The sequence below is a fragment of the Babylonia areolata genome, chromosome 10 (assembly GCF_041734735.1).
Source record: "Babylonia areolata isolate BAREFJ2019XMU chromosome 10, ASM4173473v1, whole genome shotgun sequence".
NCBI lineage: Eukaryota > Metazoa > Mollusca > Gastropoda > Neogastropoda > Buccinidae > Babylonia > Babylonia areolata.
This window is the reverse complement of record NC_134885.1, coordinates 38,818,193-38,843,192: the sequence shown is the minus strand read 5'-3', so window position 1 is coordinate 38,843,192 and position 25,000 is coordinate 38,818,193. Positions and strand designations below refer to the sequence as shown.

The 25,000-nt window shown below is 45.0% G+C and overlaps 1 protein-coding gene across 1 annotated transcript in view; it reads left to right on the top strand.

The window, feature by feature from the left end:
- LOC143286583 (uncharacterized) overlaps nucleotides 1-24,433 on the top strand; it is a 116,725-nt gene extending 92,292 nt beyond the window's left edge. The window contains exon 3 of the mRNA XM_076594207.1: nucleotides 22,875-24,433. Coding sequence (XP_076450322.1) covers nucleotides 22,875-22,945 — 71 coding nt within the window. The 3' untranslated portion in view covers nucleotides 22,946-24,433. The remainder of the gene's footprint in view (nucleotides 1-22,874) is intronic.
- Nucleotides 24,434-25,000: the final 567 nt, after the last annotated feature.

The window sequence follows — 25,000 nt, the reverse complement described above, 5'->3', positions numbered from 1 at the left end:
TGGAGTGGGGTGGGGTGGGGTGGAGAGGGGTGGGATGGGGTGGAGAGGGGTGGAGTGGGATGGGGTGGGGTGGACTGGGATGGGGTAGAGTGGGGTGGAGAGGGGTGGACTGGGATGGGGTAGAGTGGGGTGGAGAGGGGTGGAGTGGGGTGGAGAGGGGTGGAGTGGGGTGGAGAGGGGTGGAGTGGGGTGGGGTGGGGTGGAGAGGGGTGGGATGGGGTGGAGAGGGGTGGAGTGGCATGGGGTGGGATGGACTGGGATGGGGTAGAGTGGGGTGGAGAGGGGTGGAGTGGGATGGGGTGGGGTGGACTGGGATGGGGTAGAGTGGGGTGGAGAGGGGTTGATTGGGGTGGAGAGGGGTGGAGTGGGCTGGAGTGGGGTGGAGTAGAGTGGGGTAGAGTGGGGTGGAGTGGGGTGGATTGGGATGGAGTGGGGTGGAGTGGGATGGAGAGGGGTGGGGTGGAGTGGGGTGGAGTGGAGTGGAGTGGGGTGGAGTGGAGTGGGGTGGAGTAGGGTGGATTGGGATGGAGTGGGGTGGAGTGGGATGGAGTGGGGTGGAGTGGGGTAGAATGGGGTGGATTGGGATGGAGTGGAGTGGAGTGGGGTAGAGTGGGGTAGAGTGGGATGGAGTGGGGTGGAGTGGGGTGGAGTGGGGTGGAGTTGGGTGGAGTGGGATGAAGTGGGGTGGGGTGGAGTGGGGTGGAGTAGAGTGGGATAGAGTGGGGTAGAGTGGGGTGGAGTGGGGTGGAGTGGAGTGGGGTGGAGTGGAGTGGGTTGGAGTGGGGTGGTGGAGTGGAGTGGGGTGGAGTGGAGAGGAGTGGGGTGGGGTGGAGTGGGGTGGAGTCGAGTGGAGTGGGGTGGGGTGGAGTGGGGTGGAGTGGAGTGGAGTGGAGTGGAGTGGAGTGGGGTGGAGTGGGGTGGAGTGCAGTGGAGTGGGGTTGGGGTGGGGTGGAGTGGGGTGGAGTGGAGTGGAGTGGAGTGGAGTGGGGTGGAGTGGGTTGAGTGGAGTGGAGTGGGGTGGGGTGGAGTGGGGTGGAGTGGGATGGGGTGGAAAGGAGGGGTGGAGTAGGGTGAAGTGGGGTGGAGTGGAGTGGAGAGGGGTGGAGTGGAGAGGAGAGGGGTGTAATGGGGTGGAGAGGGGTGGAGTGGGATGGGGTGGAGTGGAGAGGGGTGGAGTGGAGAGGGGTGGAGTGGGATGGGGTGGAGAGGAGAGGGGTGGAGTGGGATGGGGTGGAGTGGGATGGGGTGGAGAGGAGAGGGGTGGAGTGGGATGGGGTGGAGAGGAGAGGGGTGGAGAGAGGAGAGGGGTGGAGTGGAGAGGGGTGGAGTGGAGAGGGGTGGAGTGGAGTGGAGTGGGGTGGAGTGGAGAGGGGTGGAGTGGAGAGGGGTGGAGTGGAGTGGAGTGGAGTGGGATGGGGTGGAGTGGGATGGGGTGGAGAGGAGAGGGGTGGAGTGGGATGGGGTGGAGAGGAGAGGGGTGGAGTGGGATGGGGTGGAGTGGAATGGGGTGGAGTGGAGAGGGGTGGAGTGGGATGGGGTGGAGAGGAGAGGGGTGGAGTGGGATGGGGTGGAGTGGAGAGGGGTGGAGTGGGATGGGGTGGAGTGGAGAGGGGTGGAGTGGAGTGGGGTGGAGTGGAGAGGGGTGGAGTGGAGAGGGGTGGAGTGGAGTGGGATGGGGTGGAGTGGAGAGGGGTGGAGTGGAGAGGGGTGGAGTGGAGTGGGGTGGAGTGGGATGGGGTGGAGAGGAGAGGGGTGGAGTGGAGAGGGGTGGAGTGGGATGGGGTGGAGTGGAGAGGGGTGGAGTGGCATGGGGTGGAGAGGAGAGGGGTGGAGTGGCATGGGGTGGAGAGGAGAGGGGTGGAGTGGCATGGGGTGGAGAGGAGAGGGGTGGAGTGGCATGGGGTGGAGTGGGGTGGGGTGGAGAGGAGAGGGGTGGAGTGGGATGGGGTGGAGTGGGATGGGGTGGAGTGGAGAGGGGTGGAGTGGAGAGGGGTGGAGAGGAGAGGGGTGGAGTGGAGAGGGGTGGAGTGGAGAGGGGTGGAGTGGAGAGGGGTGGAGAGGAGAGGGGTGGAGTGGAGAGGGGTGGAGTGGGATGGGGTGGAGTGGGATGGGGTGGAGTGGAGAGGGGTGGAGTGGAGAGGGGTGGAGAGGAGAGGGGTGGAGTGGAGAGGGTTGGAGTGGAGTGGGGTGGAGTGGGGTGGAGTGGAGAGGGGTGGAGTGGGATGGGGTGGAGAGGAGAGGGGTGGAGTGGGATGGGGTGGAGTGGAATGGGGTGGAGTGGAGAGGGGTGGAGTGGGATGGGGTGGAGAGGAGAGGGGTGGAGTGGGATGGGGTGGAGTGGAGAGGGGTGGAGTGGGATGGGGTGGAGTGGAGAGGGGTGGAGTGGAGTGGAGTGGGATGGGGTGGAGTGGAGAGGGGTGGAGTGGAGTGGAGTGGGATGGGGTGGAGTGGAGAGGGGTGGAGTGGGATGGGGTGGAGTGGAGAGGGGTGGAGTGGCATGGGGTGGAGAGGAGAGGGGTGGAGTGGCATGGGGTGGAGAGGAGAGGGGTGGAGTGGAGAGGGGTGGAGTGGGACGGGGTGGAGTGGAGAGGGGTGGAGTGGGATGGGGTGGAGTGGCATGGGGTGGAGTGGGATGGGTTGGAGTGGAGAGGGGTGGAGTGGCATGGGGTGGAGAGGAGAGGGGTGGAGTGGAGAGGGGTGGAGTGGCATGGGGTGGAGTGGAGAGGGGTGGAGAGGAGAGGGGTGGAGTGGAGAGGGGTGGAGTGGGACGGGGTGGAGTGGAGAGGGGTGGAGTGGGATGGGGTGGAGTGGAGAGGGGTGGAGTGGGATGGGTTGGAGTGGAGAGGGGTGGAGTGGCATGGGGTGGAGAGGAGAGGGGTGGAGTGGAGAGGGGTGGAGTGGCATGGGGTGGAGTGGGGTGGAGAAGAGAGGGGTGGAGAGGAGAGGGGTGGGGTGGGGTGGAGAGGGGTGGAGAGGGGTGGAGTGGCATGGGGTGGAGTGGGGTGGAGAAGAGAGGGGTGGAGAGGAGAGGGGTGGGGTGGGGTGGAGAGGGGTGGAGAGGAGAGGGGTGGGGTGGGGTGGAGAGGGGTGGAGAGGAGAGGGGTGGGGTGGGGTGGAGAGGGGTGGAGTGGCATGGGTGGAGTGGGGTGGAGAGGAGAGGGGTGGAGAGGAGAGGGGTGGGGTGGAGAGGGGTGGAGAGGAGAGGGGTGGGGTGGGGTGGAGAGGGGTGGAGAGGAGAGGGGTGGGGTGGGGTGGAGAGGGGTGGAGAGGAGAGGGGTGGAGTGGGGTGGAGTGGAGTGGAGAGGGGTGGAGTGGGATGGGGTGGAGAGGGATCAGGCAGGGCAAGGCAGGAAGTTTATTTCATGTCCCCCCAGGGGGTACAGAAACCTTATAAATCGACGCCTTTAACACACACCATATAAACAAAAAGAGTGATCTAAAAGAACAAACAAACAAATAAACAAACAAACACCACCACACCTCACACCCACCCTCAGAATACAGCAACTAAAACAAGCAAACAAACAAATAAAACCCAACCAAAATCCCCTCACAAGCAATCAGGAAAATACACATTAACAATCATGTTCCATCACAATAGACAAAAAAAAAAAAAAAAAAAAAAAAAAATCCCTATCAATGTACAAAGTTTCATTGGAAAGAGACGCGAATTCCAGAGACAAAACGCTTTAAATTTTAACAGTATTCTTTTGTTTCTTTCAGAAAACAGTAAGCGGGATTTAGTGGTGTGTTTGACCTGGTTCTATAAAATGCAGGTAACCATTTGTACCCTGATGCTGTCAACAACAACAACAACAACAACAAAAAAAAAAAAAAAAAAAAAAGAGAGAGAGAGAGAGAGAGAGAGAGAGAGAGAGAGAGAGAGAGAGAGAGAGAGAGAGAGAGAGAGAGAGAGAGAGAGAGAGAGAGAGAGAAAGGGGGACACAAAAGCAAGCAGTGATACACATCACCGATATCACTTGTGGAACATTTGTCACAGATTAGTTCACTTCTTGGATGAATTGTTGTAGGGTGTGGATGTTGTCGGGAGGGAAGTGAAGGGGAGAGTGCCGAAGTTTCAATAAACGTGAGAGAGGAGGAGGAAGAGGAAGAAAGGAGAAGGATTATGAAGAAGGAGAAGAAAGATAATGAAGAGGAAGAAAAGGAGGAGGAGGAGGAGGAGGAAGAGAAACAGAAGTGGGAGGAAGAGGAGGAAGAGAAGCAGGAGGAGGAGAAAGAAGAGGAGGAGGAGGAAGTGGGGGCGGGGGTCGAGGCTAGGGCGGGTGGGTGGGGCGGTAGGGGCAGAAGAAGGAGGAGAAATAGGAGGAAGGCTACTTCAGAAAAAGTGAAAAACAACAACAACAACAACAACAAAAAACAACAACAAAAAAACAACAAACAAACAAACAAACAAGCAAACAAACAAAAAAATCCCACAAGGCATGATAGAGACGCACGCGTAACAACGTAGTCCACACGCACACAGAGTGAATGTGTTCTTTGTCTGTCACACACACACACACATACACACACACACACAGCACACACACACACACACACACACACACACACACACACGCACACACACACACAGATGCATTGCATATATATATATATATATATATATATATATATATATATATATATATATATATATATATATATATATATATATATATATATATACACACATTGAGTAGAAAAGCCACGCATACAGTAACACACCTGTACACACGCGTGCACACACGCACACACACACACACACACACACACACACACACACATACACACACTACACACGCGCGCGCACATATACACATGCATCATAATTATGCGCACATAGCCTCAATGAAGGTCATATACATGCGCGTGCGCGCAGAGAGAGAGAGACAGAGACAGAGACAGAGACAGAGACAGAGAGACAGTGAGACAAACAGAGACAGAGAGACAGAGACAGAGAGAGACAGAGATAGAGAGAGGCGGGGGGAGAGTCAGACAGACAGACAGACAGAGACAAAAAGAGAGACAGATAGAGTGTCTACTTATCTTTAAAAATTTTTTTTTTTACCAAGTTAGTTATCTATCTGTTTACTTATTTGCTCGTTTTCTTTCATTTATTTTAATCTATGTAATTTTCCTTCTGACCTTGTTCTTGTCCAAAAAGCCAAATGGAAAATGAATTTCACTCAGACAACGACTGTTCATCATTTCCTTCTCAGCGAACAAGGTTTAATTAAATCAAATACTGCTTCCGCAACCCCCCCCAAAAAAAACCCCCAAAAAACAACAACAAAAACAAAAACAAAAAAAAACCAAAAAAAAAACAACAACGACAAAAAACAAAACAAAACAAAAAAAACAACAACAAAAAAAAACAACAAAAAACCAATCGACCAACCAAACAAACACCAAAACTGTGTCCCGATCTATGACTTTAATCTCCTATTCAGTTACGTACACACTGCAAAGAGAGTTGTTCAAACTTTGGTGGATTTTTATTTGATTTTATAAAGTTAACGATAGATTTGATTTCTTTTTGAATTAATGTTTGTTTAATATACGAAAATATTACACTGGTATATTTCAAATCAATATCTGCGATGGAAAAAAAAGAGAGAGTATGCATAAGGTACGAGAGAGAAAAAAAAAAGTTCTCCTGTAGTTTCTAGTTCAGTGGATGAGGGTGAATGAATGAGTGAATGAGTGAATGAAAGAAAGAGTATGAGAGATAAACTGATAACTTTGAGGGAAAAAAAAGGACATACAGGTCTGTTTGTCTCTGTGTTTATCTTGTGTGTCTCTTTGTCTGTGTATTCACACAAAATTCTTTCAGCAGAATCTGATAAAAACATACAACAAACCATAGAAACACAACTTTGTCCACAATATCCGTTGAGAAAATTATACAGGCCCGCGAATGCTGTGTCGTTAATCTCCTCATTCATGTCTTCGACAACAAACCGCTTCCTTTATATTACGAGAAGGACTAATAATTTATTTCACATCTATCATCAATATTTTTTTTTCTATAACGAGCGTCAGACGTTGGACAATGGATGCGGTATACGTCATCAGCTGGCTGTAATTCCCGAGGAAGATGGTCCATCGCCGAAAATTCGAATGCAGAGTTTGAAGACACAATGCTTGAATTCCCAGTATAATGACGTTGATGATGGTGTTGATGACGTTGATGATGAATAATGTGGGACGTTTAATCCATGTGTGACAGACTCCAAACGAAGCAAAACAAAACAAAAACGAAAAAATCAACAAACAACCCCCCCACCCCACCCAAACTTCCCCCCACGCTCCGCCGCTTCCCAAAACACACACACACACACACACACACACACACACAAAACAAAAATAAAAACAAAAGCACAACCATATAAAGAAGAAAAAATACGTGCATGCTTATCTACATGCGCAAGAGGATGCATTCTAAATAATTTCCCATGAAATACGAAAACAACCAGCAGCGCACTTACGGTTTCTCAAGGAATCGTCACTTCCTTCATCAAATTCAATTAAAGTCAACACTTCTTTTTGGACATGCTCTGTTTTATTCCACGAAATGGTGACCAGTGTGCCTGTGTCACATGATTCCCAGTCACGTGAGGCAGACAGATCAATGTGGGATCAAACATCCTCCAGATCGCACACCTCATAGTCATCACGGGTTTCATGGAAATGATCCGGAACCTGAAAGTGACACTGCATTTTAATGAATGAAACATTGTTTGTGTAAGGATGGGGTGGGGGTGGGGGGGTGGGGGGGAAGCAACATCGGACTGCTAATCATCATTCCATTGCAACCACACAAAGCGTTGTTGTTTTTTTTGTTTGTTTGTTTTTCTGAAGTATGTGTGTGTTTCTCCTTGTTTTGTTTCTTTTGTTTGAATTTATTTCGCATACCCAACAGATTTGTTTTATCATTGATTGTTGATACCCCCCTCGACACCCCCATATAATATAATATATATATATATATATATATATATATATATATATATATATATATATAGAGAGAGAGAGAGAGAGAGAGAGAGAGAGAGAGAGAGATATCTTACAACATAATTGTGGAAGAAAACAAGTGCAGTATTAAGTATCCAACCCATTCGCTTGTTCAAACTATCTTACCTTGCAATAACTAAATAGAGAAATGTGAAATACAAACCCCTCGGAGACAGCTATTGGGGACCATTTGAAAACTCTGAAAGATGAAGACAACTGAACGCCTGATATGACTACCTTTTCATGCACTATGGATTCCGTAAATATATATGCATTGACAGTACTCCACAATCCAAATAGTAAAAAAGATGAAGACAATTGTAGGCCTGATATGACTACCTTTTCATGCACTACGGACTACTTAAATACATCAGCATTTACGATACTCCACTATCCAAATAGTAAGTGATCAAGAGACACCAGTCAGAATTAAGTGGTGTTCACGATCGTAGAGAGGAAAAGACTCAATCAAACGACTTCCCCAAACCGTCCATGGAGGACGAAAAGGAAGGTAAAGACAGAAAAAAGACAACGAAACATATAGTGAAAACTGAAATAATGGTAACAAAGATAATAACTCGTAAATGGTTTATATACAACAAAACATATAGTGGAAACTGAAATCATGGTAAAAAGATAATAACTCGTAAATGGTTTATATACAACAAAACATATAGTGAAAACTGAAATAATAGTAACAAAGATAATAACTCGTAAATGGTTTACATACAACAAAACATATAGGGAAAACTGAAATCTTGGTAACAAAGATAATAACTCGTAAATGGTTTATATACAACAAAACAGATAGTGAAAACTGAAATAATGGTAACAAAGATAATAACTCGTAAATGGTTTATATACAACAAAACAGATAGTGAAAACTGAAATAATGGTAACAAAGATAATAACTCGTAAATGGTTTACATACAACAAAACATATTGGAAACTGAAATCATGGTAAAAAGATAATAACTCGTAAATGGTTGATATACAACAAAACATAATATAGTGAAAACTGAAATAATAGTAACAAAGATAATAACTCGTAAATGGTTTACATACAACAAAACATATAGTGAAAACTGAAATAAATGTAACAAAGATAATAACTCGTAAATTGTTTACATACAACAAAACATATAATGAAAACTGAAATAATGGTAACAAAGATAATACCTCGTACCACTGGGGAGTGTGTGTGTGTGTGTGTGTGTGTGTGTGTGTGTGTGTGTGTGTGTGTGTGTGTTTGTACGCATGTAAACATGTGCATGTATGATGCCGCGTAGCGTAGTACACGACACAGCGATCAACCTCATCCCACGCATCAGGTCCATGAAACCCAACGCCCCAAGACACCACAGAAGCCACCAACGTATCTGAAGGGTGGCAGAGCCGCAGGGTTTGACGGCATCACCCCAGAGGTTTGGATCAATGGAGGCGCATCACTCCACACACCAGACTCCACGAGTTCTTCGTCAGCTATTGGGGGCACGGCTCGCTTCCTCTGTAGTCATCTTCATCACCCTGCACAGGAACTGGAGGCTGGGGCTGAGAGAGAGAGAGAGAGAGAGAGAGAGAGGAGGATCGTTTCATTCAACACTCTCCTCGCATTCAGAGCATAGCGCTCCCCAATCACCCTGCCCCCACCCAACCAACAACAACAACAAAACAACAACAACAACAACAAAAGAACAAAGGAGAAAAGGTAAACTGCTCAAACTAAAGTGGACTTACTCTGATTTCCATTTGCGAGGGAAAACAAATTCTTGCTCGAATCCTCAACAGGTTAACGCCCACCATCGTAGAGTAAGGACCCCCCCCCCCCCCCTTTCTCTTCTTCTCTCATTTTGTCACTCACACTCCTTCATTTGGGGCTGTGGCCTTTTCATGAATAAACCATTTCCAATTTCCAATTCTCTCTCTTTGTCTAAACGCGCTGTCTTCTCTCCTCACAAGTACACAGAGCCGTGGTTCCCAAGAGAGCAGTGCTGTATGGCATGGGGGGGAGATCACTCTCACCTTGCATGCCCCCAGACACACCACCCCCTTCCCTGCCCCCCTCTCTCATTCTTCCATTGCTTTTCACACTGGCTGTCAAATGCGTTTAATATTGTCATCTTTGCAGAGATCAGTAACGCGTCTATATATATATATATATATATATATATATATATATATATATATAGAGAGAGAGAGAGAGAGAGAGAGAGAGAGAGAGCAGAATAGAATAGGTCTTTATTACCAAGTGTACCGGGGTCACAAGGAATATTGTGATATATATATATATATATATATATATATATATATATATATATATATATATATATATATATTGTACCAAGGCCAGATCTGACTGGTTCTATTAATTCATACGCACTGATTGTCATATTTGTTTGAATTTACTCCAGACGAATGAGCAGTTAAAGGGAAGCAATACTTCAATACCTACACATTTTTATGCGTCAAACTTGTGACACTTATGACATTAAAGAAGCCACGAAAAACACGTCACTTGTGACAAAATTTAATTACACACACACACACACACACACACAGAGAACATTTGACCTTACTGTCTCCTCCCCCTATGCCATCCCTTGACAATGAAATAATAATTGATTTGTATATTGCGCAGCAATACATGCTGAAACAAGCTCCAAGCGCTTTACAAGCCCAATATTTAGAACGAGCCAAGAAACCACGTAAGATGAAATAGAATCATGTCAGAGTACCAACGTGGACGCATTTCAACAGTGTCATTTTTTGGTCGGAAGTTGACGGGTGCAATAGCCAAGTGGTTAAAGCGTTGCCCTTTCAATCTGAGGGTCCCGGGTTCGAATCTCGGTGACGGCGCCTGGTGGGTAAAGGGTGGAGATTTTTCCGATCTCCCAGGTTAACATGTGTGCAGACCTACTGGTGCCTGAACCCTCTTCATGTGCATACGCAAGCAAAAGATCAAATACGCACGTTAGAGATCCTGTGATCTATGACAGCGTTCGATGGGTAATGGAAACAAGAACATACTCAGCATGAACACCTCCGAAAGCGGAGTATGGTCACATACACGGCGGGGTAAAAACGGTCATACACGTAAAAGCCCACTCGTGTACATACGAGTGAACGTGGGAGTTGCAGCCCACGAACGCAGAAGCAGAAGAAGGTCTGAAGCTGTCAGAAGACAACACAGATGTGAGCGAACCACTCCCTCCCAGTACTTGACCGAAAATTCTGCCAGTATCACGACACAATCAATCGGAAAGGGGAGCCCGGTGCATTGTAGAGCTTGGCCAGAAACATGTTCACTTCCTGCGTCGATTGCGACTCATTTCCACAGGGCCAGTTATCTGCCGTCCAGTGTTCAGCCATTTTCATATCCATGAACTCTTCGTGAAGATGCACGACTGCTCTGACGTTGTTGGTTTGCTGTTTGTGTTGTTCGTGGGCTGCGACTCCCACGTTCACTCGTACGCACGAGTGGGATTTTCTGTGTATGACCGTTTTAACCCCGCCATGTAGGCAGTCATACTCCGTTTTCGGGAAGTGGATGGGGCATGCCGCGTATATTCTTGTTTCCATAAACAACCGAACGTTGACATGGATTACGGGATCTTTAACATGCGTATTTGATCTGCTTGCATATACACACGAATGGGGTTCAGGTACTAGCAGGTCTGTTGACCTGGGAGATCGGAAAAAAAATCTCCAACCTTTACCCACCAGACGCCGTTCCCGGGAATTGAACCGGGGACCCTCATATTGAAAGTTCAAAGCTTTAGCCACTCGACTATTGCGCCCGTCATTCTCTTTCTCATTGTTATGCCTCGCTGTGAATCGTTGGCCATGGATTCGAATTCCATATGGACAGGGATTTATTACTCCGCACCCCGTGTGTTATGTACGAAACGTACCGTACTCCTTTGCTTTTTTTTCCCCTCCGCTTTCCTTATCTGGCACTACAGCCCTCATACAGGTATGAAGCTCAGACATGATCTATCAGACGCACGGGCAGATGTCCACAAAAGTGCATCCTGGAGGATTAAGGATGGAAATGCTGAGGGAACACACTGGGCTTTGAGGAGGGTATTAGGCGACATGGAGGGAAGGTGTGGGAATAAGGCAGATGGGTGGCAGGGCGGGGAGGGGGCAGTCTGATATGCAGTTAACTTTGCTCCTCGACAGTGACTGAGCCGAGAATCATTTTCAGCACGCTCTGATATTCATGGGAACCCTAAGTGGAGAACTGGGGAGGTTTCTTGATTGCATCTGTGCCTGTGTTTCAGTTTCGGGCTCCCCTCCCCTCTATCCCCCCCCCCTCTCTCTCTCTCACACTCCCTCAGCGCCTCTCTCTCTCTCTCTCCACATAGCAGCATACGAATAATCGTGTGTTATAGGTTGTTTTATAGAGTTTGAAACAGCTTTTGATACTTTCTCAAGTAAACGTACATGGCCAATTTACTTCAGAAAAATATGGGATAAGAGAAAAATAAAAGGGTGTGTGAAAACTATGAACAAGGACGTTAAAGTTAAAATTACAAGTGGGCCAAAATGAATGTTCTGAAAAATAGGGTAAAACAAGGTGACGTTTATTGTCCGAACTCATTTTCTCTGTTCATAAGTGTAACTGCATTTGGAATTACTGACAATGACAAAAGTAAAATACATTATTCAATCTAATAGACGTTTTCATCGGGAATGTATTTTTTTCTCATCAGAGCAAAAGAAGATATTGTGATTTAGTATATACTAGTAGAAAATCGACAAATCTATAAAATTCCGACGCATAATTACAACGCATAATTTCGACGCATAATTACAACTTATATACCTGTATAGCGGCAGTTTGAAGCAAAATTTGAAATATGAATTATCCATTTGCCTTGCCAAAAAACAACAAACAAAAAACAGAACACTAACAACAACAACAACAAATAACGTGAACATCGATAGAGAAAACAAAACTCTAACATTAAGGCAATACACGAACATACCCTGTTGTTTTTAACTCGTGCAAACAATGCATTGGTTGCACCATTATTTTTTCTTTCTTTTGGTGACTTTAGTCTTGCAAGAAGCGTTTTAACTGGTCTTGAAACTTCCTCGTGTCAGTACAAGAACCTATGGTGAACGTTCTTTCTTCTTTGCTGCTCCTCACATCTGGAACAACCTTCCTCATCATATCCGTGCATCTGATTCTATTTCAGCTTTTCGCTCATCACTAAAGACTCATCTTTTTAAAACCTATCTATAAGTACTCTCAGCTTCCTTTTCTCCAACACCACCCATGTTAGCTCACTTTGGATGTATGTAGAGTGGGAAAGGGAGAGTGTGAGTGGGGGGTGGGGTTGGGGGCTTTTTGAGAGAGTGGTCATGAATGTTTGATGTTACTATTAATTTTTTTTTTCCATGTAAAGCGCCCTGAGCTCTTAGTGAGAAAGGGCGCAATATAAGTGTACATTATTATTATTATTATTATTATAGACAGGCATCTGTCAGTCTCGAGAGACCATGGAGTGACACTGTGGGTAGTGACCGATACAGCGTCGGGCATGGCTGGACAAGCCCAAAACGGGAGAGATAGTCTTTCCCATACTCCACACAGGTGGAGCCTGTACTGGCTTCGGGTCATTCTCCTCGGTCTCTTTGCATCGTAACTCTGCCTAGTTAGCTGGATATGGGAGACAAGCTTTTTATCTAACTTTTTGGTCAGTGTCGGATATAGCTGTTCCTTCTTAAAGATCTTAGCAATGACTTGCTGTAAAAACGAACATATCGATTGTGTAGATCTTCCACAGAGGGTGACGTTTAGTTTGTCCTTTATTCACACACACACGCGCGCGCGCGCACACACACACATAAGTATGTATGTATGTATAATTTCTCTCTACACACAGAATATATATATATATATATATATATATATATACATATCTGTGTGTGTGTGTGTGTGTGTGTGTGTGTGTGTGTGTGTGTATGCTTGTGCGTGTGCGTACATACATACATACGCACATACATGCATACATACATACATTCTAATGCTGAATACCAAATGGAATCGATTATGTGGCGGAAAACATACAACATCGCTAAACAACAACATTCCTTTTCTTTTTTCTTTTTAAGAAATTCAGCACGTTAATTAGTATAGCTAGTTATTTGTTTGTTTCTTCCTTTCATTGTTTTTCGCGTGTCAATTTCACTCCTCCAACAAACTCTCCACACGAGAAGTGCAGTGACAAGAACGGTCACGTCACAGGATTGCCCTCAAAGTGAAGGCGTGTCAGCCGGAGCCAGCTATTCCGTACAGCTCCGTGCCCGTTCTGCTTCTCTTACTCCCTCCCTCCCTCTCATACAAACACACCCCTACCTTTGTCCCCTCCCCCTCTCCCTCTCTATTCCCATCCCAATACTACCCCCCCCACCCTTACTTCACACATCTCTGCTACCATCCTGACCCCATTGCCATCCAGTCACAGCCAGAGGTCACGCCACGCCATTGGCTGACTGGCAGGAATCACATCCAATCACAACAAAGGTCACAGGCCTTCGGTTTAAGACATAGAAAACAACAACAACAAACAAGCAAACAAACAAAGAAAAAAAAAATGTTTTGATTGGCAGGCCTCTGGCCCATAACAATAGGAGTGCACAGTTTCAAGAAAAACATCAAGCATTAACTCTCTCCATACGAACGGCGAAAGAGACGACGTTAACAGCGTTACACCCCAATTACCACCATCAAAATATTGCAAGCGGAAGGCTCTTATACTGAAGAGGTGAATGTTGACAAAGAATACCACAATTCTGACGACGGGAAGCTAAAGGTTGGGTCATTCAGACACCCACTGGACATCCGAGGGGTCTGTGTAGTGGAGAAGAGAGGACTGGCCGTACTGAGTGAGTTAATTGAAATGTTGGGACATTCTTTTCTACGGCTAAGTGCTCTGTATACAAACAAAGAAAATGTGATAACATCAGCGTTTTCGCAGACTAGAATAAAAACAAGCTTAAAGAATGACATGATATCTCTAATACTTATCTAGTACTAATAATTAGTTCCTCTCTCAGATCATGGTGTTTGTGACACACTAAAAGGAAGTGCACTTCACTTTCAATCACTTTACAACAGAAAGGAAAATAGCTTTCATCATCTAAAAAGGGTCTGTATTGCAAATAACAATATATTACGGGGGACATACCAATTCTAAACTTAGTAAGACACCTTCGTAAGTTTACTTTCTTAAGCTGATAAAAGTAGTCTTTGAGAAAGTGACTGATTGAAACTGAAATATACCTGAAATAAATCACGCTTTTCAAGTGAGGTATGCCAGTCTTTGCTTTGCCAAAAGAGTCCATGATTCTTTGCTTATATTCCGAAAGAGCAACTTTACATTCTCCATCTCTTGAGCTTCCCGAACATAGCCAAAACCGTACTTATATAACACATTTCTTACACTACACGCCCATATAAAGCAGTTTTGTCTTTGCAGTGGTAATAACATATTGTAGGCTTTCTTTGGATATCTATTTTTGTCTATGCAAACTAGTCGTAACCAAGATTGAACTCATCTTGTATAAGTGTTCACAAAAAGAGGAAATCTGCCTGTTTCTCCATATATCAAATGTCATGGCGATTTTGGGCTTACGCCTATAAATTGTTTCAGGGCAGATAAATGAACTTTCTCTACGTGCTCTTGATCGGAAGTCAAACTTCGTATTTCAGATCTATATGCCAGTATTCGTTGTAGTTGATAATCGAACATAAAAAACAAACAAACAAACAAAAACACCTGTGGTGACTGTTCACCTATAGTCCAGAGTAACGTGATTATCGCTGACACTTCTTTTCTAGCTGTGTCGACAGCATCATTGAGTGTATGAGAAAGTGTAAGCCTTGTAGAAAGAGGTTCCAAGACATTCATACAAACTAACTATCTGTAATTCCTCGTTTCCAAATGGCCATCTCTCTGTTGAGGATAAGTATCCACCGTTTCTGAAAACAACTACGTTGGATTTTTCTAGGTTAACAACAAGATCAAGACGGTTTGCGGTTCTGAATAATATGTTTGACTGATTCTGTAGACCAATTACACAATCGGAGAATAGAACAAAGTCATCTGCAAATAACAGAATAAATAATTTAATGAATTCTTGCGAAAGCTGAATCCCTTGTTTGCCATTACTAATAATATCTTTTGTCAGTTCGTTGATAAACAGCAAAAATATAACTGGTGAACAAACCTCCCCTTGCTTCAAACCCCATAGACACAGTCGGTTAATTCACCACCAGCGCTGATGTTTGCTTTCACAGTACTATACATACTTTTCATGGCATTCAGAATCTGTTCAAACCATTCCATGCAGTATTTTCCATGATTTTTCTCTACACACAGAATCAGAGGCCTTTCGGAAGTCGATAAATGCTACATACAATTTTCTCTGTCTTAATAACTGTTTCTGTGTTCGTTCCTAAAACCTGCTTGTTCCTCCCCAATTATGTTGTTTTCTATCCAGTTTGTGATGCACCTGTTCAAAATAACACGATACAATTAACTACAACTGTTCAATAGTGATATTCCTCTATAGTTTGCAGATTTGTTCAAATCACCTTTTTCGCACAGTGGTTGCATTGTTGATAAACACCACTCGTCAGGGAATAAACCAAGATCAAAAAGAAATTTTGAAAAGTTAAACGAGAAATGGTGAGATCTGCTCAACGCTGTTCTTGAAAATTTCACCTATGAAACCATCTGGTCCTGGTGCCTTGTGCTTTAGAGATTTAATTTCATCCCTAACTTCCTCTGTAGAAATAGGTACGTTTAACATTTCACAGTCTGTATCATTTTGAGTATGTGTATCGTTCTGATCATGACCACTGTCAGTTTGAGCGCTTCGGAAGTGATCATACCACCCTTCCCCACTTACAATAACTTGTCCTCCTGGCCTTAGCCGTACCGAACAAACTGTATGTCAAAATTCTTTGGGTTATTCAGGTTACTTTGTCAACTAGAAACTATTTTTTCTCTGTGTGATCTTTTCTTTTGTCAAAGAAGTTATTTATTATGTCTCCGTTTTTGAGCATATACATATCCTTCTTCATCTAGGTCAGTTCTTTGAGTGTGCGTGTGTATGTATGTAAGATCGTCTTCTCATAAGCGTATTTTGCAAATTAATCTTTCTCAGATTTCGTCTTAGTGAATTTCGTTTTTGCCTACGCTCCTGATTAAACCAGAGAGAGAGAGAGAGAGAGAGAGAGAGAGAGAGAGAGAGAGTCCTAAATCAAACATGGATATCACTAATCCTCTTTTCTTTTGCTCACACTTCATCCCATTGGCTGGTCAGTGCACACACACACACACACACACACACACACACACACACACACACACACACATACAGACGCTCGCGCGCGCGCGCGCACATACATACACAGGTTCATAGATACATACATATATACATATACATACACACCCCTCCCCTACACACACACACACACACACACACACACACACACACACACACACACACGCAAACACACACACACACACACACACACACACACACACACACACACACACACACATATGCATTTTTGCCAAATACCTCTCGTTGCCATCAAAGAAGCAGGTCATGAATACAACGTCATGGTGGTGATGATGGTGGTGGGAGGGGGGGGACGCAGAGAGATGGAGGGCAGAGGTGTAGCACGTGAGGGAGGATCTCATGTCAATACTTGCGAGGGGAGGCGTGGGCGAACAGCACATGGCGTGAGTAATAATCATATGCTGTGGCGGAGCGAGAACTGAGACCTGTCTATTGTTGATACAACACACACACACACACCCACACACACCCACGACACTGCAATTCAATACACCAACATTCATCCGATTTGGAACCCTGGAGGCGATTTGTGATCCTTAAGGCTCGTCGTCACTCACACCACACAGCCTCTCAGCTCTCAGACCCACGCCCTCACAAACATGGCAATGGCTGAACAAATGAAACAAAAGTATGATTAAGGTCAAATTCAAAGCTAAATGCAAGCATGAAACTAACTGAACACGGGGACTTGATTAATCATACTATGGAAAGATATATGTTTCAAACGATATATTGTGAAACACTGTGTAATTTTGAATCAGTTTGTCATACAAAATGATTTCATGATTTTATTTTTTTTTACTGTTTGGTTGAAGAATGATGAAATTACGAAACATTAAAAAACATTGTACTGAATGAATACATAACCAATATGTTGATAATGGATTTTGTAACACACGGGGAAATGTTAAGAAATGAAGTAAACAAACAATGCAGAACTGAGAAGGTGAGTGTACACCTTGAAATTTTTGTGTTGATGGTTTGGTTAGACAGCATTGTATGAACACTGCCTGGCGAAGAGCAGCTGAGTTTTCGTTCATGTTTGCTGTGCTTCATGCCACTTGTGAAAAGCATGTGCACACACACACACTCACACACACACTCACTAACTCACTAACACGTAAAGTAGGCTATGTTTATAATTATATTCAAATAATATTTCTTAATTCTTTCTGTTTTTACATTAAGAATACTAGTTATTACCTGCAGTGTGTGGATGAAACGATGTATGTGATTTTTTTTACGTTTGTATCTTCGTAATATTCGTAAAAGCTGTTGTTGACTTTTACAGTTATGGTCCCCATGTTGTTTACTTGTCTATGTTGTGATAATGCACCTGACCAAATTTCTCCAGTTGGAGATAATAAAGTTATTCTTATCTTATCTAATCTTACCACCAACACAAAGAATCATTAAAATTGAGACACACTAACACACAAGCCTCGCTAAAGTTCTGTCGAGCATCAGCTCCATCTTATAATATGACCCAGTCATCCGAACAGGTTTCACCCAGGCAGCAGTCGCTTGACGTTGAAGCACCCAAGTTTTACAGCCCAGACCCCCTTCCCATTGTGTTGAAGTGGCTACTCTACACCCCCCCACCCGCCCCCCGATCCCACAATGTTGAAGTGGCTACTCCCCCCCCCCATCCCACCGTGTTGATGTGACTACTCTCCTCCATCCCACCGTGTTGAAGTAGCTACTCTCCCCCCCCCATCCCACCGTGTTGAAGTGGCTACTCCCCCCCCATCCCACCGTGTTGATGTGGCTACTCTCCTCCATCCCACCGTGTTGAAGTGACTACTCTCCTCCATCCCACCATGTTGAAGTGGCTTCTTTTCCCCATCCCATCCCACTGTGTTGAAGTGGCTACTCTCCCCCCCCCCATCCCACCGTGTTGAAGTGGCTACTCTCCCCCCCCCCCATCCCACCATGTTGAAGTGGCTTCTTTTCCCCATCCCATCCCACCGTGTTGAAGTGGCTACTCTCCCCCCCATCCCACCGTGTTGAAGTGGCTACTCTCCTCCCATCCCACCGTGTTGATGTGGCTACTCTCCCCCCCATCCCACCATGTTGAAGTGGCTTCTTTTCCCCATCCCCTCCCACCGTGTTGAAGTGGCTACTCTCCTCCCCTCCCACCGTGTTGAAGTAGCTACTCTCCCCCCCCCTCCCCATCCCACCGTGTTGAAGTGGCTACTCTCCCCCCCCCCCCATCCCACCATGTTGAAGTGGCTACTCTCCCCCCCCCCTCCCACCGTGTTGAAGTGGCTATTCTCCCCTCCCCCCATCCCACCGTGTTGAAGTGGATACTCTCCCCCCCATCCCACCGTGTTGAAGTGGATACTCTCCCCCCCATCCCACCGTGTTCAAGTGACTACTCTCCCCCCCCCCCCCATCCCACCGTGTTCAAGTGACTACTCCCCCCCCCCCCCATCCCACCGTGTTGAAGTGACTACTCTCCTCCATCCCACCGTGTTGAAGTGGCTACTCTCCTCCATCCCACCGTGTTGACGTTTTGATGATTATAACGTTTGGTTGTGAAGATAGGGGAGTCGTTGAGCGTACGTCAGAACATGCCGAAACACAACTCTTACACGGTATTTTTCAAATTGAAAGCACTTAGATATCTTGACAATGAAGCAGCTGGCAACGTTTCAGAATGTGCTAGAGAATTTTCTGTGGACAGAAAAAGAATAAGAGAGTGGAGAGAAGACAGGCATATTCTAGAGCAACAGTACGGAAAGGAGAAAGGCAAAAGAAAGTTATCTCATGGACCGCCAGTTAAATCTGAAGAGCTTGACCAGGCCGTTTGCCAGTTCTTGGAGGAGGAACGAGCTGAAGGGCATGTGGTGAGAAACAAGGATTTACAGCGAAAGGCAATAGAGCTGGCAGGTGCTTTCAACGTGCAGGGCTTTGCAGCATCACACATGTGGCTCAAGCGCTGGAAACAGCGACACACGGTGACAACTCGACGAGGAACCACTGACAGCCAAAAGATTCCTGCTGACTTCCAAGATCAACTTCTTCAGTTCCGTCGAAATATTCTCCGACTTTGTCATCGCCATGGCTACCCTCTGTTGCACATCATGAACATGGACCAGACGATGGTGCGGTTTGATATGCTGCCGTCCCGCACCGACAGCCTGAAAGGAGTAAAGCAAGTGCGTGTCAAAAGCACCAAGGCGGAAAAACGAGGCTTCACAGTGGCACTCCTAGCAGCAGCAGATGGTACGAAGTTTCCAGCTTTTGTCATATTGCGGGAGAGAGAAGGGCGCATTCCACCCCGCGTCCATCTCCAGTTGAGAGTGCCTGACAATGTGCAGTTGTGTGCCACTGCAAATGGATGGATGACAAGACACACCATTCTCACCTGGATTCATCGTGTTCTCGGACCATCAGATGAGCGTCGCCTCCTTGTTCTGGACTGCTACAACGCTCACAGGACGCCAGAGGTCAGAGGAGCGCTTGATGCACAACAGGTGGACACGGTCTTTTTGCCTGCAGGCTGCACCCCTTTCGCCCAACCAGTCGATGTCGGTCTCAGCAAACCTTTCAAAGATGGCATCAGGGACTGCTGGGTTGAGTGGATGAGACAACCATGACCCCCCACAGCTGCTGGCAACCTCAGACAGCCTACAAGGCAAGACGTCCTCAACTGGGTCAGCACTGCGTGGGAGAACATCCGGCCCGACACGATCGTGAAGGCCTTTCTCAGGTGCGCCATTTCAAATGCCTTGGATGGTTCTCAAGACGACGAAACACTTGAGTGGTTTCCAGATGAAATTGGCACTTTCCTCCCTCACGACGAAGACAACGGTGAGGTTCCTGAAGACGCTTCGAGTGGGGATGAAAGTGAAGACAACGATGTTGATTTTCAGGGACTTAATTGAACGCTTTGTTCACCCGACTTCCAGACAAGAGATTGTGTGTTCATGTGTCTGAAAATTGGGAGAATCGTTTTGATTGGGTTTTCTCCTTATTCATAGTACAGACAGTTGATTTTTTGTTTCACGAGAAAAAAAGTTTCCGTTTAGTTGTCACAGTGTATAATTCCTGCAAATCAAACTGTTCTCATATTTGACTGAGACAATGCGCTTCATGTTGACATACCTAACAATGTAACTAAACATATTCAAAAAGACAGACCATGCATTAACTGTTGGGAAATGGTAGAAATGGAAGGGAAAGTGGAACAGAAAAGAATAATATTATCATGTTAACATTTGCTTCTGACTTAGATTTTGAAGAACTTAACCGAACGTCTTGTTTGCCAGACTTCCAGACAGATATGTTTGTGTTCATGTGTCTGAGAACTGGAAAATATTTTACGATTTTTTTCTCTTTTATCATACAGACACTTGGGATTTTAGTTTCACAAGGAAAAGGATTGTTTATTGTTTATTTTTCGTAATGTATAATTCCTTCAGAAATCGTTCTCATATTTTATGAGACAATGCGCTTTATGTTGATATACCTTAATGTAGAGCTACCTAAACATATTAAAAAAAAAACACAACTGTGTATTGTTGGGTATTGGAAAACAGAAAACGCGAAACAGAAAAAAAGTCAACTTATTATTATGACAAAAGTTGCATTTGATTTAGATTTGAATGGAAAACATACGCACCCCCCTCTCCCGCGCGCACTCTCTCTCTCTCTCTCTCTCTCCGTCAAACCTCTCTCTTTATTGCCATAGTGTTGCTGTCTCTGCGCGCGCGCGCGCGCGCGCGCGCGCGCGCGTGTGTGTGTGTGTGTGTGTGTGTGTTTTCGTTCGTATTTCTTTTTTTTCCTCGGGCTTCAGCCTCACATGTTTAATATTCTTCTTACGAATACGCCCAACACAACGACAGAAATCGGGAAAATAAAAAGAAATTCGCACTGCCGAGGACACAAGAAAATTGCAATGTAGAATGGCAACATTTGCGTACGTCAGCATAAAACAACTAGGACAGTCGCTCACCTTTTCCTTTTAACTAAAGTTATAATCATTTTTTTGTGTAATGGCTGTCTACCTAGCAAACGCCCACCCCCCCATTTTGCCCCAAAACTCTGTGGAGGGGGGGGGGTGGGCGTTTGCTAGGGATATTACGGTATTATCATTATATTTATATAGCGCTGAATCTTGTGCAGAGACAAATCAAAGCGCTTTCGCATCAGTCATTCAAATGCATGCATAACTCTAAAACTGGAGGGGAAAAGCAAACTGAAGACAAGGAAAAAGGCAGGTAAGGGAGGCATCTGCTTAACACATGTGGTGTAGCGTATATTATGGGTTTGTCCGAACGTAGTAATGCCTCCTTGAAGCAACTGAGGTGAAGTGAACTGAAAGCTCACCCAAGCCAAACACCATAAGCGGTGTGTTCACACCATCACACAGACCATCAATCACCACAGAGCGCCTGGTTGCAGTTAGACGAGAAGGAGGGGGGGGGGGGGGAAATAATTTGATCCAATCAATATAGCCTGGAGCATTGCCAGAGGAGGTCGAATAACATTCATGATGAAGGTGATGAAGTAGAAAAGTTAGATCCGTTTGTGTCTGATTTCCTGTTTAATAAAGAATCTCTCTGTCTGTGTTTTTGTCTGTCTTTCTGTCTCTTTCTCTTTCGTGTTGTATATCGGTATGATTTTGTTGTTGCATTACCGTTCATATAAGGGCCTTGGCCAAAAATGAATAAACATTCATTCATTCATCCATTCATTCATTCATTCGTTCTCTCTCTCTCTCTCTCCCTCCCTCCCCATCTCTCTCTCTCTCTCTCTCTCCCTCCCTCCCTCCCCATCTCTCTCTCTCTCTCCCTCCCCATCTCTCTCTCTTCCCTCCCTCCCCATCTCTCTATCTTCCTCCCTCCCCATCTCTCTCTCTCTCCCTTCCTCCCTCCCCATCTCTCCCTCCCTCCCTCCCCATCTCTCTCTCCCTCCCTCCCCATCTCTCTCTCTCTCCCTTCCTCCCCATCTCTCTCCCTCCCTCCCTCCCTCCCTCCCTCCCCATTTCTCTCCCCTCCCCATCTCTCTCTCTCTCCCTCCCTCCCCATCTCTCTCTCTCCTCCCCTCCTCCTCTCTCTCTCTCCTCCCTCCCTCCCCATCTCTCTCTCTCTCTCTCTCCTTCCCTCCCTCCCCATCTCTCTCTCTCCCTCCCTCCCCATCTCTCTCTCCCTCCCTCCCTCCCCCATCTCTCTCTCCCTCCCCATCTCTCTCTCTCCCTCCCTACCTCCCCATCTCTCTCTCTCTCCCTCTCTCCCCATCTCTCTCTCTCTCTCTTTCCCTCCCTCCCCATCTCTCTCTCTCCCTCCCTCCCTCCCCATCTCTCTCTCTCTCTCCCTCCCTCCCTCCCCATCTCTCTCTCTCCCTCCCTCCCTCCCCATCTCTCTCTCCCTCCCTCCCCATCTCTCTCTCTCGTTATCTCTCATTCTCATTCGTTCTCTCTCTGTGTGTTCATTCATTAATTCATTTTTCTTGTGTTCACTTTGTTTCAGGAAAACGGAGGAGAAAAAGAAGTGTTCCTCGTCTTCTGAGCATTTTGAAGAGGCAGAGTAATCTACCCTGATGACCTTAGCCTTGGCAGATCCGGGTTCTTTCGTGTCCCGGATTCCGATTGGTTCCTCTTTCTTCTTACGTCACCAAAGCTGTTTGAACTGTTCTGTGGTGTTGTCCAGTGACAGTGTACGCATATGGGTGTTCTGAGCAGGATGTTTTGTTCATAGATCGATGGAGAAAAAAACACCCACCGTTCTCAGAAGATACAGTTGTGTTTATCTTATTTATTTATTTATTTATTTATTTTTTGTGTGAGATCTCCGTTTTTGTTTTTTGTTGGTTTATTTTTTGTTTTTGTTACAGGAAGTTCTTTTCTGGTCTTGTTTATTTGTTGTTTTTTTTTTTTTTATAGAACATTTTGTTTCCTGGTATTTTTTTTTCTTCGTGATTCCTGTCTTTTCCGCCTGTCTGTCTCTGTTTCTGTCTTTCTCGGTCTGTCTCTCATTCTTTATCTCTGTCTCTGTTTCTCTCTGTCTCTCTCTGTCTCTCTCTCTCTTATTCTCTTGCTCTCTCTCGCTCTATCCCAACTTCTTCCCTCTCTTCCTTCTTTCTTTCTCTCCCTCTCCCTCTCTTTCTTTCTCTTTTCCTTCATTACTTCTTCCACGTAACGATGTTGCCTGCTGGCATTACCAATGAAAGGCACATGACAACAACAACAACAATAACAACTAACGGACAATCTGCAGAATGAAATATATTGTTCTTGCAGATAAAATGGTTTACTTTCGTTTTGTTTATCGTAGCCCTGTTCTGTATCGTCCAGTTCTGTTGCACATTCCCAAGGCAGGTAATCCACAGGGAACTGTCAATGTAAGGTCGGGAGGAGGTAACCTATAATTTAATGGAGAAAAAAAAAACTCTTCAGGGATAACCATAAAAACCGTTTATGTCATTGGTTTGATTCATGTTATTTCTTCTTTAATTTTTTTTCGAAAGTATGCTTAAATGCATGATGGTGGTGATGATGTATCATGAGATTGATTGCTTTGGTGTTGTTCATGATTACTTCTTATCTACATCGAGGAAGTTATATATATTTATTAAAATGAACTGAACTGGATAAAGCTGGCTTGATATTTATGAACTCATCATCCCTGGAAAGGGGGTTCAGTTTCAAACATGAGTCCAGGGACTGACGGTTCAAACACTCAGATTTCGTTAATATCGTGTGTATGGTACGAAATGCAGAGACAGGAAGGAAGAAAGGAAAGAAGAAGAAGCAACGAAAACAAGAACGAATAAGAAAAGAAAACAGATGCGAAAAAATATTGCCTTCTTTTTTCGGATAATTGTAATCAATTGATGCTGGAACAGAAAACCCCCCAGAAAACAGAAAAGAAATGGAGGGAAGAAGTGGATACAGAAAGAAAGAAAGAAAGAAAGAAAGAAATGAAAAAAAAGAAAGAAAGAAAGAAATGACTGTAAGAAAGAACAAGCTTCTTTTCAATTCCTGGTAATAAATCAAAAAATGAAACAGAAAGAAAGAAAGAAAGAAAGAAAGAAAGAAAAGAAAAAAGAAAGAAAGAAAGAAAGAAAAGAAAAGAAAAGAAAAAAGAAAGAAAGAAAGAAAGAAAGAAAGAAATGACAGTAAGAAAGAACAAGCTTCTTTTCAATTCCGGATAACAAATCAAAAAATGAAACAGAAAGAAAGAAAGAAAGAAAGAAAAGAAAAAAAGAAAGAAATGTCAGTAAGAAAGAACAAGATTCTTTTCAATTCCTGGTAACAAATCAAAAAATGAAACAGAAAGAAAGAAAGAAAAGAAAAAAAGAAAGAAAAGAAAAAAGAAAGAAAGAAAGAAAGAAAGAAAAGAAACAAGAAAGAAATGACAGTAAGAAAGAACAAGCTTCTTTTCAACTCCTGGTAACAAATCAAAAATGAAACAGAAAGAAAGAAAGAAACATGGGTGGCTATATGGAAGGAAGGCAAGTTAGAAGGATGAAAGATTGAAAGAGAGAAAAGAAAGAAAGAAAGGAAGAAAGAAATAACGAAAGAAGGAAAGAAAGAAAACTAAAGAAAGAAAGAAAGAAAAGTCGTTTCTACACGCACCACTGATGACAACTTTAC